We start from the raw sequence: 19,378 nt of genomic DNA on the forward strand, positions 1-19,378 counted from the left end.
TTTGTAACTGATACAATTTTAAGTTTCCTTGTTTGTCATTATGTTGAACAATTTGCTTTCATTTAATTCAACAGATATAAAATTTAATATAATATGGACAGACACATACTAACATACAAGAGAACTTCAACAGTTAACAAGTTAAACTGTGAGTTTCCATCAGTTTCCTGTCATTTCTAAACATATCATCTTTAGAGAGTCCCCCCCCCCCTCATTGTCCACCTCAGGGACCCCACACCTGTTGTAGTGAAACTACAGAGCTACAAATAAACTTCCTCAAAACTAGAGACCCATCTTCCTGTGCATGTATTTGCATATCAGCGTACAACAAGGCAACATGTGGCTTACATGCAAACTGCAGACACAAAGATCTGTGAAACACCATGAAGTCACATGACAAACGGAAAGATATTAAATAAATCATTTTATGAACAATGTGAAAGTGCATCCATCACATGCAGGGTTTGACTAGTAGAACCATTACCAGTATGTTTGTGTATGATGTTGTTTGTTTGCCTGCTGCAGTTCATGTTTGGTACAGAGATGGAACAGTTTCATCGTGTTCTTCTTGCTCTCTGGACCATCAGGGCAGCACAAGGAGGTGGAAGCTGGAGATCTGCTGTGATCACTGTTTCCTTGAAACTTTTTATTAATTTTGCAATAAAAGTGTATCTCATTACCACTGCTTGACTTACTGATATTGTAAGAACGTGAAGAGTCCATCTTCAAATTGTATGAAAGTTAAAATATTACTTGGTAAGTTGCACCTGAATGAAGATACAGCAGAACAATTCATGCAAAAACACTGATGCATGTAACGGTGGCAACAAAATGTTTCGCATTTAGGCACATTAATTGTATCATTTTCGTTCATGAAACATGTGTACTGTAAATATATATGAATAAATGTACAGCTGTTTTAAAAGATTCATATCTTTTAGTGTATTAACTTTTCTGGAGTTGTAAACATTCATTAACAACAACATGAATAATGCACACGTACTTCAAACATAGTGTACATGTGGAATAAGTTTCTCACAGCTTGAACTACATGGGAACGATAGATGACCAACTTCTTGTGAGCTGTGTGTTCATTCTTCATAGTGATTTGTCAGTTCATGACTCAGCATGTGCACATCTGTCCCTACTCTCAGTGCTTGAGTGAAAGCTACCAATTGTCATGAAACGTTTCAGACCCCCAGCTGGTGGATGTGCTGGAGGAACATTATTTAACGCCAGCTCATAGTTTGAGAACAAGTCTTTCTTGAACTGTACAGATTGGACATATATGTTAACCACCCATTTCATACATGGTGGAATGAGTTAATGTCTCTAAGCAGCTCCCCTGCCACTGGAACAAAGTCCAGTAAAGTAACACATGTTCAATACTATTATAAATTTAATTCAGCTCACATATATAAATGACATCAGACTACTCAAAACATTTGAATGTATTTTTATAAATATGAGTCAAAATGTCATTAAATGCTGACATATTCCTTAAACGCCAATGAAATGAACATATATATTGTATATCTACAGAGGATATCGTTGGATGCTGTATTGCAATAAGTGCAAAAAGAATATTTGAAACATGTAAACATTTTTCCATTAAAAGACGTTACCACAAACTACATATACGTACATACAGCAGGTCATAAATCAGCATCGTTGTATTACTCATCTTGACCACTAGAGGGAGACAAAGCTCCACATACAGAGGTGCAGATTTGCAACATTGATCAGGAATCAGGAACATTTATTGCCAAAATATGTTAGACATACGAGGAATGTAACTGTTGGAGCAGAACATTCAACATAATTACAGTGATAGAATGGACCACAAAACAAATTAAATGAAGTATTCTATTTACAACTCAACTCCACAGTATGAAATAAAATAGAAAGCTCTAAAATAGCTATAAAGGATAAAAAGCAGATTAAATTCAGATAAATAGCAAAAGCAGATGAATAGTTTAAAAATAACAAGTCATTGCACTAGCGAACAGATAATCATACTCTACACAACTGTGTTGTGAGTGTAAGTGAAAGTGACAAGTGTACGTACATGTGGAGTGTGAAGGGAGTCACCGGTGGAAAAAAGGACTTCAGTGGGGGACCAGGACTCTGTTCATGAACCCGACTGCAGACGGGAAGAAACTGTGACTTTGTGTCTTAATCTGAACATACTGAGAGGTCTAAACTGGACTCACTAGATGTTATGAGACAGAGGTGCATTCAGTTGAAAGCACTAACAGTTTGTACAGCTTCTCTTTCCCATAAATACAAACACACAGGGTCACTGTAAATGTCACTTGTCTACTTTGTGGGTTAACATTAAAACTGTATTAAAGGTAAGTTTTGAGTAATTTATTTAATCCTCAAAGGTCCTGGATGATCTGGATAGAGGTTGGCCTCAGAGGAGTGATCTTGAAGGGAATCTTTTTGAAGGTAGACAGAGGATCGGGTCATTAAAGGTAGTACAGGTGATGTTAAGACAGCATTCAAGATGTTGATCAATTGCAAACTTCATACATGTGCATCTGCAACAAGTCAGATAACTATTAAAAGTGCTCAAATAGAGGAACATACAGTGAGCATTCCATCCATCCACATATCCCTTCATTGAACTGGATTTTTCTTTCAGGTTGTGAAGGGGCCGAGCAAATACCAGGTGTAAAATAATACATCTTCTTTCATGTGTCACCACGTGTTTGACACTATTCCAGACTTTGGTCTGCTGTGACAGAACAGTTCATCCCTCTGTTGAATCAAAGAGGAGGAGTCAATGCAAAACTCCGATGTCTTTCCCCTCTACTTATGTGGCTGCAGAGAGGAGGACAGAGGACAGTGGACACACAGTTAACCATGAAGGACTTTAGGACAGGACTGCTGCTTTTAACTGTCTTCTGCTAAGGTGAAGAATTTCTCTGATCTTGATTCCACACGTTTCCACTTGCTGTTAACGTATCACATGACATGCAGATCTTCTTCTCTCGACAGGTGTTGATGGTCAGACTCTGACACAATCCGAAGCAGTGATTAAAAGGCCTGATGAATCACACAAGTTGACTTGTACAACATCTGGATTCACATTCAGCAGCTACTGGATGCACTGGATCAGACAGGCTCCTGGAAAAGGACTGGAGTGGATCGCTGCCATCACCACATCTAGTTCTAGTATCTATTACTCTCCATCAGTTAAGGGTAGATTCACCATCTCCAGAGATGACCCCAGCAGTAAACTGTATCTACAGATGAACAGTCTGAAGACTGAGGACACGGCTGTGTATTATTGTGCTAGAGACACAGTGAGAGACAATGATGAGAGAGCTGTTCAAAAACTACTTCCTCTATTCACCTCGTCCACTGAGGACATTCAGACGTCTCTGTGTCACTTGTCCTGAACCAAAGATATAATTGAAGTGCATATTATTTTATTATTATATTTTTATAATATAACATTCATTCTCCTTTAATTTATTAACTATTCTAACTTATGACAACTAATAAATACAAAATATTTTGTTAATTGTCACTGAACAATGGCCCTGAACACAAATGCACGACTTCTGAGACGAGGTTCAAAATCAATGTTTATTTACAAAAGGCAACAAGTGAAAATCCCTCTCAGCAGAAGAACAAACCCTAAACTACATCTAAGAACCAAAAGGATTTAGAAAATAAACACTAGGCTGAAAAAGGAGCCAACAGAAAGCAACCTGAACAAGGTACAAAGAACAAAGCAACACTTGTCAAAGGACATTGGTCCACACGGGTTCTCTGTAACGTGGGACAAGACCAACTGGCCCAGGACAAAGGGAGACGCAGACAATACACACACAGGGTAAGGACACAGGTGGAAACAACCAGGGGCAGACAATCGGACCGGCACACAGGGGGAAGGAGCAAGTTGCCTGAAACGAGAGGAGGGTCGATTTTCAAAATAAAACAGGAAAGCACAGGACAACGTAGACACGAGACAACCTGACTGGCACCGCTTCTTGGACATGACATGCCAGCAGATGTGTTTCCTCTTACCACTGCCATCGGTTATTTTGCATGTCTCAGGTTTCACTTCCTAAATAGCTCATTTCTTCTTGAGGCTCCATGTTTCTCTGCATGTCTGTGGCTTCAAATGACTGATATTTAAATACCGAAACCTTAAAAGTAAAAAAAACAGCGGCAGCAAATGAAATTCAAATATTAATTTAGATGAAATCAAATTATCTTACTCTCACTTCATTTGTGTAAACTCCAGAACGATAACAATCCAAATCTTTCACCAGCACTTTTTAAATTGCATTATTGGAACTGGTGTATTGCAGGACTTTGAGTGAGTTATGAAATTCATTTTATTGGAAAAAGATTTAAATTTAGATTCAGATTATTTATACATGTTTTAAATGGAATCAAGGCTTTGACAACACTATCTGAAAGAAATACGATTTTCCCTTGTGAAGCACTCATTAAAAACATCCCATGAGACTCAAAGCATTAGAAGATCATGTATTTTCTGTTTCAACGTGCACCTTGTTGTCATTAGCTCTGCTGCAGCTGTTGGCAGCTGGATGTGAGTTTGTGTCACTTGTTGTTCTTCTCATAAAAAGGGTCAAATACGAAGAGTTGACACATCGAGTGCTAGCAGCTTACATCACAGGCTGCATTGATAAATGGTTTCTAAACTTCAACAAATACTTTGATTTTCTACAAACTGAGACACAATAACGACACAACATTACATTATGTGGAATATAAAGAAAGACTTTTGGGAGTGAAAAAGTTGTGTCAAGTTTCTCTGTCTGTTACTAAAATGAATTCCACTCTTCTCATCTTTGACTGACACTTGAACCTTGAACTATTTCAAAGCTTGTTCCTTCATATGGAGAGTTATTTTTCTATTTCGATAAAGTTCTAAAACTATTAATACATTATTTCTGCTGTGTTTTAACTGCTGAAGAGTTCCAAACCATATGTTTGTGTAGAGAACATTAATTGTTTGCAATAAAGTTGTTTTATTAGAAAGAAAATGTAGCTACATCTCTCTAACCTTTGATGGGATTTGTTGCAGTTGTCATTTTGTCTCTAACCCCTCCTGTCTTTTCTGTTCATGTCCTCGTGTTCCTCCTGATTTCTTATTCACACCTACGTTCACCTGCCCACTACCTCACCTCGTCTCCCAGGTTTCTCTCTGCTCTTGAGTCACTCCGCTGCCCCAGAACCGTTACAATCATGATGTTTATGTGCCCTGGCTAACACAAAATAATTTATAACGATTAAATAATCTGGACTCAGTACTTTAGAGTCAATCATGAATGGTGAAAGGCACCCGCACAAAGACAGTTGATTTTATATGAAAATTTTGTTTAATAATCAGAAAACATGCCAAACAAGCAACAACTTTTCTTTGTTAGCAATTATGAATTAATTGAGAGTTTCTTATTGAAAGCAAAAGTTGACATTTGTTTAAGTTCTATAAATGCAGCTAAGTGTGTTTTCTTTGTGCTCAGAGGTGAGTTCAAAGCACGTTTTCACTGTGCAGATATAATGAACAGATTGGAGAGACTGTCCAACTGGCTCCAGTTAGACCAACGTGGAAGTTTCATATGTGTGATCCCATGCAAACTCAGGGACCTTCCTTGTTGCTCAGCTATAAAAACATCACATCAGTCTGTTGAGTTCACAGCTCGTCAGGTTCAACATCACCATGTTCTCAATAGCTCTGCTGCTGCTGTTGGCAGCTGGATGTAAGTTCCTCTTGATTCATCAAAGTCATTCCTTCTTCTTGTAGAACTTGATGTTAAAGAAAACTCGTTTTTAACAGGTGTGAAGTGTGAGCAGTTGACGCAGCCGGCCTCTGTGACTGTGCAGCCCGGTCAACGTCTGACCATCACCTGTCAGGTGTCTTATAGTCTTGGCTACTACACAGCATGGATCAGACAACCTGCAGGGAAAGGACTGGAATGGATTGGAATGAAACATACTGGAGCGTCATACTACAAAGATTCACTGAAGAGCAAGTTTAGTATCGACTTGGATGCTTCCAGTCAAACAGTGACTCTAAACAGACAGAATGTGCAGCCTGAAGACACGGCTGTGTATTACTGTGCTAGAAGAGACACAGTAACACAAACCATCAGTACAACTGAACAAAAACCTCTCAGTGCCTGAACACTTGTTACACAAAGCCACCAGAGGAGGAGTCCTCAGACCACCAATGATTCAACACCAGCTCACTGTTACAGCAGTTTAAAGTTACAATTACTAATGTGCTATTCTATATTTTTCCTGAATGAAAAGTTGATTGACACTTTTATCAAATGCTAACATTGAATTTAAAAAGCAATGAAAACAATGAATCTGAGTTTTCTTCAGATACTGAGTTAGACTCTAAGAATCAAAATATAGCAACAATTTGTTGGTGTTATTATTATTATTATTATTATGTATTTCTGACACACTTGAATGGGAATAACCTAAACTTTAGTATGTATCCAAAAATGGAAAATGTTATCGTTTGTAGTGAGTTAAGTTATTTGTTGTTGCTGTTAAGGTGAGAAAATAACTTCGCTTTGTTGGTTTTGTAAATGTCTGACCTGTGCTATATTTATGTGGCCTTTGTCCAAATGATGCTCTGAAGAATAAGTTCATCTACAGCAGAGACACTTCTTCCTTCAACAGTGACTTTAAAAGGACAGAATCATCAAACTGAGGACACAGCTGTGTGTTGCTGTGTGCGTTATCCCTCAGAGATACAAACCACCAACAGACCTGCACAAGTACCAGCAACCATGTGACTCCCCCACACACTGTCAAACACATTTAAATAAATACATTATAAAGCAGTGTGTGTGGCTAGTTACTCCCCGAAGTAGACATTGTCTGGTAATTTAATGTATTTAAGAGAACATCCTGCATTGTGATCATTACAGCTGATCCGCAAAAAATGTTATTTGAACAAAAAAGATGAATTTATATGAGAACAAACCATATTTGGAAATTAAACTAGTTTGTATGAATTTAAAACTACAATTGAAGACAAATAAATACTAATCTCCATTTAAAATATAGTACATTAAATCATTATCAGCTCAATATGTCAGAAAAATATGTTTTTGTACTTTTCCTGTAGCACAAATATTTTTACATTATGAATAGTTGTCATTAATTTGGAGCTTTTACATCACCCTTCTTTGCAGTTGTGTACTTATTTGATTTCACCTGCTTTCCATTTTGTCTTTTGAAACCTGTTGAGGGAGGTTCATGCAAATTGTTCCTTCCTTAAAACAATGCCGTATGCAGCTCTCATGTCATTGATGACGCAGCATCTGGGCTACTAATATATCTTGAAAACATTCAGAGCAGAAAGCAGTGGATGAAGTGTTAATACGTGTTAAAACATAATGGAAAATATGATTTCCTGGAGTTTGTTCTTCATAGTTACTATTAATGGTAAGAACAGTTTCTGCTTGAACATGTGGAGACACTCACTCATCTACCTGTGAGGTGTGCTGATTACAATGTCTTTTCTTACAGGAGTTTGGAGTGAGATCAAACATGAACAGTCTCCCTCTGAGGTGAAAAAACCTGAAGAGAAAGTGAAGATGTCATGTATCATATCAGGTTATGACATGACAGACTACTTCATTCACTGGATACGACAGAGGCCAGGAAACGCTCTGGAGTGGATTGGGAGGATGAACGCAGGTAGAAACTCTCCTACTTTTAGCAGCTCCTTTCAAAGCCGCTTCATCATGACTGAAGATGTGCCCAAGAGCACTCAGTACCTGGAGGTCACGAGCCTGACAGCAGAAGACTCAGCTGTTTACTTCTGTGCTCGACGCACAGTGACTGAAGACAGTGGAGCAGCTGAACAAAAACATCCACAGACAACAAACAGCAACGTTGACTTGAGGAGATTTGGGTTTTCTCACCAACTGCAACAGTACTTTAATATATTTAATATCTTCATGATGTTTCATCACTCACAGTTATATAAAGTGTTCTTTCACTTGTAAACATGTGAATTAATTCTAAATGACTAATGACATAAACGATTAATTATATGAAAATAAGTTTCCAAGTGGCTCTCTGGTTGGTTGGATTATGGTATATTTATGTTTGTAATACTATGGAGCTACTCTTATCAATACCATGTTGTAATGAATGCTTTTAAAAACACATGAAGAATAAACAAATTAATTCTAAACATAATAGGAATTCATTAAAAAAATACACAACATTGTTTGTTCAGTATTGTTTCTATTTTTATCGAAGCCTCTATATGCTGTTATTAATACATCTTAAATGTCAAGATCAAGTACATTTTCTTTTTGTATATATATATTTTTATGAATGATAAGACAGACATCAGATAATCTTTCCTCTTCTACTTTACTGACTGCTTTGGCCAGCAGGGAGGTTTACGAAATAATTTTGTTGAAATACAACAAGTGGGTTTCAAATGTAAAACATGTTCATTCATGTTGAAAAGACTTATTAATAAAGTGTTGACTTAATATTATAAACCACTAAATAACAGTAACAGGCAAAGTGCTCATCAACTAAATTAATCTGTACTTCAGCTGGTTCACCTCGACGTCTCCACTGTCTGTGTGTGTGTTTGTCTTTGTGTGTCTGTGTGTGTGTCTTTGTGTGTGTGTGTGTGTGTGTGTGTGTGTGTACACAGACAGCAGCAGAGATTGTTGCTGTAGCCTGATAATAAATTACTACAAACATTAAAAAGTACCAATAAAAAGAAGCACTTCTGATCTTTAATAATTTAGAGCTCGTGTTTAATACTGAGTGTTTACTACCTCTATTAAATGTAAAAAACAAAATGCTGTCATTAGAGCCATGTTAATGTTTCCGTTCTGAGCTGCTATGAAACATGTAGGTAGAAAAGTTAACAAAACATAATGATTCTTAGTTTCACATCATTATTAACTGATTGAAACATAGTGTTGCAAATTATAATTCGACCAATAATCTCCCTGAATGTTTCACATATTTCCTTTAATGTAAGTTAAAACGTCTAAAAATCTAGAGGAATGACTCCTGACTTTTCTCTTCTTCACCCAACAATAAAGTGAAAGCCAAGCTGGTTCTAGTTCTCTGCTCCCTGTGAGGAGGAGTCAATGCAAAACTCTGATGTCTTGTACCTACAAGAGGAGGAAAGAGAGCAGAGGACACACACAGTTAAACATGAGGCGCTGCAGGACAGGACTGCTGCTTTTAACTATCTGCTGGGCAGGTGAAGCTTTTCACTCATTCTGTCACTTCATAGAGTTGGAAACCAGTTGAAGTTTGTGTGATTCTCTCTGTGCTGATTAATGATTTCTCTGCAGGCATTTCCAGTCAGACTCTGAGTGAGTCTGAACCAGCGGTGAAGCTCCCAGGAGAATCCCATAAACTGACCTGTACCTATGCAGGAATATCAGATGATGATGCTGATATCAGCTGGATCAGACAAGCTGAAGGAAAAGGACTGGAGTGGATCGCTTACATTTCTGCTCCCAGTGGACAAAATAAATATTATTCCACGTCTTTCCTGAATCGTTTCACCATTTCCAGAGACAACGCCGTGGACCAGGTGTCTCTGCAGATGAACAGTCTGACGACTGAAGACTCTGCTGTTTATTATTGTGCTCGGAGGCCACAGTGATGCAGGAAGCCACACAACTGTACAAAAACTTCACCCATTTCACTGTGTCAGTCGCTGATACTAAGGATTTATAAAATACCCCCTAGTGTTGATTGTTGGAACCAGGGGGAGACACTGGAAGGATGGACTAGATAAACTAGAAGTTCATTCAAAGTTAATTTTCATCATATTCAGCAACTATCTCACTGAAAAGTAATTAAGGTAACAAATATGTTTTCACTCCTTACGTTTTTGTCCTTTCTGCAAGTTGTGTGCAAGTAGAGTGTCAGGAACGGGGAAGGCAGAGGCAGGCGGGAGGACCCAAACACAGACTTGCAAACAAAAAGGTACTTTTAATAATCAAACTCTGAAACTACAAAATCACAAAGGCCAACAGGAACAAATCGCAGACGAGGACCAGGAACAAACATCCATGCAGAACATCCAGAACACACACAGGCTGCAGGCTGCATACATGCAATGACGCCACCAGGGGCACAAGACACACAGGGCTTGAATACACAGGGGAGGTGCAGGTGATTGGACACAGGTGGAAACAATCATGGACACTGCAGACAATCACAGGGGATGACAGGACAAGGCAGGAAGTGAAGTTAACACAGGGACACAAGAGGCAGGAAACTACAAAATAAAACACGAAGTATACAAATACCGTGACATAGAGAGGGTCAGCGCCATTTAATCTGACGTCTAAAACCCATCTATGAACACTGAACCTTTGTGTCATCTTTGTTCTTGATTAAAAACAAAAACCCTGCTGAATATTTGTCTCCTGTTCACTTCCATTCTATGCTAATATATTTTCAATTTTGTAATGGTGAAATATAATGATGCCATAATGTTTTATTAGATTAATGTCAAAAGCTAATCATGAGTTCCAAGTCTCCAGCTGTGTGGGAACTGTCTCCTCTTTGATCCCATCTGTCTCTGTGGACCAAAGCTGTGTGGAGGGAGGAGAAGGTGTGAACTTCTCCGGAAAATACAACTTTTATTCATAAGAGACTTTATAACTGATCTTCTACCACAATTATAAAACAGTCCAAATAAAGCATATCACCATGAACTGCAGCATGAGGAGCCTCTGCAGACAGCAGCATCATTAAAGTGAGAGTGAAACTATGTGCGGTTGAATCACACGTCTGACACACAGTCAGACACGTCAATTGTGGTTTGTGTTGATCAAATCAAACATTAACGCAGTGGTTAAAACATCCATCACATTCTTTATTGACCATTCGACTGACAGCAAATTATTTTTTTGGTATCATCTGTTCTGTTAAAACATGTTTGCATTCACTTGATATTATCTTGAATTTGCTTTAAAGTAGATATTACTGTATGTATTTTACCATATTATTTTTTTTAAATGACTTTTAAACTCATTTGATAATATTACAATACAATTTTAATGTCAATCACAAGTTATAACATACATTCAAGCTTTTAGTGATTTTAAATGACAAAATGTCACATTTTGAAAAATAAGCTTGTAGTCATTGTTAATGACAAAATTTCACGTATTAAAATGTGAAATATTAAAAATGTGTTTGTTTAATTTTGCTGTATGAGAATAATAAATGTTGCTATTTCATATAATATGATTTTGTTTACTATGTTTGCTTCTCTTTTGATGTGATACCGTAGGTTACATCATATTTGGATAAAGACGTCACTCAGCCATGTGGAAATGATTGTGTGCTTGTGTTGAACAGAAAGGCTTCTGAATGTGTCGTTGTTACAAACCAACAAGCGTTTCTTCAGTTTCCTGGTGATTCTGAACACATCATCTTCCTCTCTGCACCTCTGGGACACACCGGAAACTTTTTAGAAACTGTCAGAACTACAAACTGCATTCCAGCCTTTTTCTGTGTGTACTTTTCTTTAAAATGTATTCTTAAACTTTAATAAAGAACAATACATACAGCAATAATTATCACCCTTCCAATACAGATGTTTTTCATGAGAAATAAACATCTAAACGTCTAAACTTCTCACGTTATGCTTTCAATGTTTTTAAACTGTTGTTATATTTCGAACTAATGTTTTCAAAGAGAAAATACTGTCATTGTTTGAATATAAAATTACTTATTTAAGTTTTACTGCAACTACCTTAAAATCCTAAAGTTGTTAGAGGTAAAAAAGTTAGAAGGAATTTAATTGGAAAAGAAAAAAAGAAGAGATGAAATGTGAGGGTTTGAAAATGAAAATGAACAATAATACAATAATGATAAAAGTATTTCTTGACCCACCACATAACAGTAGCTTGACAAACGGATAAAAATAAACATAGGAAATCAAATGTGTTACAACCTATAAACATCTGCTGTGTTAAATTAAACTGAAAATGACATTTAAATTAACAAATAAATATGCATAATGTAATAAATACAATAACGTAAAATATAAGTAACATATAATTTAGGAATCTTACATCCTTCAACCGTTTTATTGATTAGAATATAAGTTTGTTTTTAGTCTTACCCACTGCTGACACTACGTTTCCAGTGCAGGAAGCTGTGGGTGAGGTTTTTGTATTAGTGTTTATCACAGTGTGGGTACGTGGGCTATGGGACGCACTGCGATATTCATCCATACAAAAACCTAAGAGCAGAAACTTTAAACTCTCCCATTCTCATTGTGATAAACCAACAGGACAGACTGTTTTTCAACTGGAATGAGAAGTAAGTACTGTGTTTATTACTTTTAGATGGATATTAGTCATTACTAGTTATTTTATAAGTAGATTAAAGTCACAGAGGTAAATTTCATCATCCAGTAAATCAACTTTCACAACTGATTGAGAATCAGCAAAAAAAGAAAAACTCAAAAGATACAATCATTTCATTATTTTGAGCAAGTTTTTTGTGTGTTTCAGTCACCTAATTAAGTTTTGAAGGTATTTTTCTGGTACGACAGGTTTTTGTTGAGCCAGTGACAGGAGATGCATCACTGTGATGCATTTGACTACTGGGGACAAGGGACTGAAGTCACAGTATCGTCAGGTAAGTCACATTTAAGCATTGTATTTTACTAAAACCTTTATATATTTGGTATTTATTGATCTTTAGTGGTAGAGAAGTTTAAATCATGGTCTTATTTGGGTTTACATAAATGTAAAAAACAGAAAACCAAGCAGGCAGATGTTTCTAACACAGCTGTTCTTAGAAAGTCTTTAAAACAGTTATTCTTTGGCAATAACTCTAAATGCAGGTGAAGGTTTGAGCTGGTCTAGAATATATTCAGATGGATTGTAATTGTGAATGATGAACATTTGCATCATTGTATTCACAATATTACGTAAACGCTCAAATCCATCAACAACAATAATAAAAATAATGGATTATTTACAGATAAACTCATAATTTTGTTGTCACAGTTACGTTATGTACATCATAACAAAAACCAGAAGGCTTTTCAGTATTATACAGAAAGAAGTTCGTATTGAATAAATAAATTGGACATCAAGGATACATTAATTTAGAAATATATAGAATTTGAGAAATTTCTACTATAAGCTCTGTAGTTACATATTACATGATTTTACACATTTTGTTATGTCTCTGATTATTTACTAAATTTTATCTTTAAACAGCAAACACACTTTTTTCCCTCGTGTATAAAGTTAATCTGAAGATAATGTTTGGGTATTAAATGACTTCCATCCTTTTGGTATCAAACCAAAGCAAGTGAAAATCTTTTAATTGAGAAAGTATTTATGAGAACATGGCCGTAATTCATACAAGTTCCATTGAATGAACTCAGATCCAGAATATTCTTACATTATTCCATTATTCATTATTCCTATATGAAGATATGCAAGAGTGCGAAAGTGTTATTTATTTAAGTCTTAAGCTTCATCATACAATGATATGTAATATTTTATTGATCGACTCTCAGAAAAGTAACTGATCTGTGTATAATTATTTCACTTTCACAGAAACGACTGCATCTCCAACTCTGTTCCCTTTGGTGAAGTGTGAACCTGACGGTGATAAAATCACCCTCGGGTGTCTTGCACACAACTTCTTCCCAAAAAGTCTTACTTTCCAGTGGACCGATGCCTGTGGGGACGCTCTGACTGCTGATCGCTATCCTTCAACTCTGAACAACAACAAATATACAGGAGTCAGTTTGCTTAAAGTACCAAAGTCTGACTGGGATTCAAGGCACTCTTTTCAATGTTCTGTGACGCACGAAGGAGGCCCAAGAAGTTTGACACTGGGAAAAAGTATGTAAAGTTTTTTTTTACTGTCATGGCTGCCGTTCTGCATGTCTAACAGTACAAATGTGTTACAGTTAGATAAAGTTCTTCATTTATTACTGCTACTCATGTGTAACCCAATTCGACCAATTTTATATTCACATTTTAAATTAATTATTACAGACTGATCTGTAGACTGATGGATGTTTCTGCTTTTTCTTCCACACAATTAGAGGCCTCTTGTTCTATGATTAGAAATATCACAATGACACTGAAACCAACAAATCCCAAAGACATTTTCAACCAAAACCTGGCAAAGTTTGAGTGCAGGATTGAAGGACTGGACCAGAACGCCATGAATGAAACGAAATTCACTTGGCAAATTAATGGAAATGAGACTGAGAACTTCATTGAAACAACAGACTCCACAGGCATCAAAATCAGCACTTTGACTCAAAACCAAGCGGAATGGAAGAAAATGAACAAAGTGACCTGTTCTGCTAAGAACCAAAAAACACAAATTTCTAAAGATCTGATCTACCAACGAGGTACGTTACTAAGTGATGGAGAATGATTAGTAATCTGTAAGTCTGGGGAGAAAGACAGTTTATGCACACAAAATATGATCTAAGTTTAGCAAACGCAAAGCTTGAATCTGAACCTGTTCACTAAGGAGAGTTTCTCTTTCAGATGATTCCCCAAAAATAACAATCCACCTCCTCCCAATGGAAGACGTGATGAATGCTACAGAGGTCACTATGTTGTGTCTGGTCTCTAGCAAGAAACAGCAGGATTTCTACATCACCTGGTTAGAAGAAAGTAGATCTGATGTCAGCGTCTATAACGATGGCATCGACTTCCCCCCTATGAAGACCAAACACGGCTTCTCAGCTACGAGTCTTTACACCACCTCCTTGGATAAGTGGAACAAATACGTCCAGTTCTCCTGCAACGTGTGGTCACCTGGTGGTGAAAAGATCAGAGTGGTGTCTCAGTCCGTTATTAGATCAAATGAATGTAAGGATGTGTAGATTGAGCCTTAAATGTGTCATCTTGTGCTAATGTGCTGTCATGTCTGTGTCCTCTCTGTCATGGAACCCGTCTTTGTGATTGTAAAAGTAACAGCCAGTTTGTCAATTCACTTTGGTTTGTCATCGTATTGTGTTTGAATCTGTCTTTGTCACATCGTCCAAGAGCTTGATAAATGTGCTGACTGTTTCAAATAAATGTTGCATAGAAACAACGTTGTTATATGTTCATGCATGACTTCAATATTCTGAAACACATGTTGTACGAGGAGTTTTTAGCTGATACCTCGTATACTTCCCTCTTCCACTGTTCACATAGATCAACGTAACACATGTTGAGAGTGAACAATGCTTGATTTAAGTTTATGAGCACTATTCAAGTAAGGAATGGGCATCTGTGTGTTACCTTTGTTCACACACACACAGACACACACATCTAACCCACCCATACCCTCCTCTTCTTAAATTCTATTCCAGCTTTAAAACTGCGTGTCGCTATGAGCTGCACAGATGATGCCATTGATGAAGATGAGTACAGCAGCCTGTGGTCCACCACCTCCTCCTTCATATTCCTCTTCATATCCTCTCTCATTTACAGCATGGTGTTCAGCCTGGTCAAGGTAAACATGCAGACTTTCTCTGTGTTTCAGCTGCACTGAGAACTTAAGAAAGTATAAGAGATGATACAGGATTCATAGATCCACTGAATGTGGCCAATGTTTTACAGCGAAGGTTATTAGAATGATCCCAAAAAATGATGGCATCACTAAGTCTTAATAAAATGTGACTAAAGAGACATAAAATGAATACACATTACTTATGTAAATGCTTATCAGCAATATCTGATCTGCTAATGGACATCAAATGATTCTGTCTGAGGGGTGAATTGATCCATCTGGTAACAACAAACCTGTGACTTTAAGGTTTATGGTGTAGAATTGCATCACTTTCAGTGAACAGAACGTATTTTTCCATGTGGAATCAGCACATGTGGCTGATCCACATCCAGCAGCAGCAGAGTGAAGAACCTCTCCAGGCTCAGACAACGTGCTGCTTTGTGTGTTTTAAATGCTGCAACACACGACACAGACGGCATGTTGAAGTACAAAGTTATTCCAATGGTTACAGAACAGACTTGACCTGCAGAAAGGTTCATGGCCAAAGCTATTCTGTTGTGAAGAAAAAGAGATCAGCTGTCAATTCTCCATCAGTGTAAATATCTGGATTAAAGTAACGATCAATCTTCATCACTGTTTCATAATATGTAACAATCAATATCATAAATATTTCTGTTTGTTTTTCAGATGAAGAGGCCATGAGATGAGATTGATGCATAGCATGGACTGCACTTCTACATTTATAAGTATTATTTCTGGTTTTAAAAACATTTAATTGAGTGCTAGATTAAATGATGTTCAAATAAAAGATACAATTGTAATTGTTAGTCATTTAGATGAATAGATTTCCCTGCATTGGCTTCTGTTCTTGCATTATGACACATTCTGTACAATAATTTTCTTGCAGACGTAAATATTGTTTAAAGTTTTATACATTGCCTCATGAATATAAAATTGCACTAGTTATTTTGTACGATGTTTGTAACTGATACAATTTTAAGTTTCCTTGTTTGTCATTATGTTGAGCAATTTGCTTTCATTTAATTCAACAGATATAATATTTAATATAATATGGACAGAAACATACCAACATACAAGAGAACTTCAACAGTTAACAAGTTAAACTGTAAGTTTCCATTAGTTTCCTGTCATTTCTAAACATATCATCTTTAGAGAGTCCCCCCCCCCCTCATCGTCCACCTCAGGGACCCCACACCTGTTGTAGTGAAACTACAGAGCTACAAATAAACTTCCTCAAAACTAGAGACCCATCTTCCTGTGCATGTATTTGCATATCAGCGTACAACAAGGCAACATGTGGCTTACATGCAAACTGCAGACACAAAGATCTGTGAAACACCATGAAGTCACATGACAAACGGAAAGATATTAAATAAATCATTTTATGAACAATGTGAAAGTGCATCCATCCCATGCAGGGTTTGACTAGTAGAACCATTACCAGTATGTTTGTGTATGATGTTGTTTGTTTGCCTGCTGCAGTTCATGTTTGGTACAGAGATGGAACAGTTTCATCGTGTTCTTCTTGCTCTCTGGACCATCAGGGCAGCACAAGGAGGTGGAAGCTGGAGATCTGCTGTGATCACTGTTTCCTTGTAACTTTTTATTAATTTTGCATTAAAAGTGTATCTCATTACCACTGCTTGACTGACTGAGATATTGTAAGAACGTGAAGAGTCCATCTTCAAATATGACTTGGTAAGTTGCACCTGAATGAAGATACAGCAGAACAATTCATGAAAGAACATTGATGCACGTAAAGGTGGCAACAAAATGTGTTGCATTTAGGCACAACAATTGTATCATTTTCTCAAACTATTCTTTTATGAAACATGTGTACTGTAAATATATATGAATAAATTTACAGCTGTTTTGAAAGATTAATATCTTTTAGTGTATTAACTTTTCTGGAGTTGTAAACATTCATTAACAACATGCTTACTTACTTCAAACATAGTGTACATGTGGAATAAGTTTCTCACAGCTTGAACTACATGGAACGATAGATGACCAACTTCTTGTGAGCTGTGTGTTCATTCTTCATAGTGATTTGTCAGTTCATGACTCAGCATGTGCACATCTGTCCCTACTCTCAGTGCTTGAGTGAAAGCTACCAATTGTCATGAAACGTTTCAGACCCCCAGCTGGTGGATGTGCTGGAGGAACATTATTTAATGCCAGCTCATAGTTTGAGAACAAGTCTTTCTTAAACTTTACATATTGCACATATATGTTAACCACCCATTTCATACATGGTGGAATGAGTCAATGTCTCTCAGCAGCTCCACAGCCACTGGAACAAAGTCCAGTAAAGTAACACATGTTACACGTTTCCATTCATTCACAGACTCCTTATTTTGTACAATGTTTGTAACTTTGTCTGCTTATACATTTTTAAGTTTCCTTGATTGTCATTATTTTGAACAATTTTCATTTCATCTAAATTAACAGACATAATATTTACAATAATATGGACAGACACATACTAACGTACAAGAGAACTTCAACAGTTAACAAGTTAACCTGTGAGTTTCCATCAGTTTACTCAAAACTACTCAAAACATTTGAATGTATTTTTATAAATATAAGTCAAATTGTCATTAAATGCTGACATATCCTCTATGCTTTCTCCTTTTAGACTAAATGATGATGATCCCTGCACAAATCCCAAAAATATGATAATGTTTTGTTGTTTTATATTTTAAGTGATTCACATTTTTTTTTATTACATGTTATGTAACCATTTTCTTGATTGGGATTATAAATGTGTTTTATTATGTGTGCAGTGCATCTGTCCAAGAGGAAAATTGCTGACAATAATAAATAAATAAAATACACATACGTTTTTGTTGTGACTTAAACGCCAATGAAATGAACATATAAATTGTATATCTACAGATGATGTCATTGGATGCTGTATTCCAATAAGTGCAAAAAGAGTATTTCAACAATGTAAACATTTTTTCCCAATAAAAGATGTTAACACAAACAGGCTACACATACAAACAGTATGTCATGAATCAGCATCGTTGTATTACTCAGATTGACCACTAGAGGGAGACAAAGCTCCAAATACAGAGGTGCAGATTTGCAACATTGATCAGGAATCAGGAATATTTATGGCAAAAATATGTTAGACATACAAGGAATGTAACTGCTGGAGCATAACATTCAACATAATGACAATGATACAATGAACCATGAGACAAATTAAATATAGTATTCTATTTACAACTCAACAAGGGATAATGGATAAAAAGCAGATTAAATTAAAAATAAACAGTTTAAAAATAATTAGTCATTGCACTAGCGAACAGATAATCATACTCTACACAACTGTGTTGTGAGTGTATGTGAAAGTGACAAGTGTACACACATGTGGAGTGTGAAGGGAGTCATCGGTGGAAAAAAGGCTGTCAGTGACCCACTACAAACGGGTCCGCGACCCACTAGTGGATCGGGACCCACCAGTTGAGAAACACTGCACTAGATGTTATGAGACAGAGGTGCATTTAGTTGAAAGCTCTAACAGAGACTGTTTGTACAGCTTCTCTTTCCATGAATACAAACACACAGGGTCACTGTAAATGTGTGCACATGTCTACTTTGTGGGTTAACATTAAAACTGTTTTAAAAGGTAAGTTTTGAGTGACTTATTTAACCCACAAAGGTCCTGGATGATGGGGATAAGAGGTTGGCCTCAGACCAGTGATCTGGAAGGGAATCTTAAAGTTTGGAGGTAGAGAGAGGATCGGGTCATTAAAGGTAGTACAGGTGATGTTAAGAGAGCATTCAAGATGTTGATCAATTGCAAACTTTATACATGTGCATCTGCAACAAGTCAGAT

General features: G+C 36.7%; 2 gene segments (V, D, J or C); both read left to right on the plus strand.

Moving 5' to 3' along the window:
• The first annotated feature begins 7,322 nt into the window (after positions 1–7,322).
• LOC134132987 (Ig gamma-2A chain C region, A allele-like) lies at positions 7,323–15,101 on the plus strand. The segment is given in 6 exon segments: positions 7,323–7,452; positions 7,537–7,990; positions 9,358–9,611; positions 13,602–13,892; positions 14,099–14,413; positions 14,556–15,101. Coding segments are annotated over 6 exon segments (1,704 nt in total).
• Positions 9,205–10,033, plus strand: LOC134132947 (immunoglobulin heavy variable 3-48-like). The segment is given in 2 exon segments: positions 9,205–9,253; positions 9,348–10,033. Coding segments are annotated over 2 exon segments (366 nt in total).
• Positions 15,102–19,378: the final 4,277 nt, after the last annotated feature.

This window comes from Pungitius pungitius, chromosome 12, assembly GCF_949316345.1.
Source record: "Pungitius pungitius chromosome 12, fPunPun2.1, whole genome shotgun sequence".
Taxonomy (NCBI): Eukaryota; Metazoa; Chordata; class Actinopteri; order Perciformes; family Gasterosteidae; genus Pungitius; species Pungitius pungitius.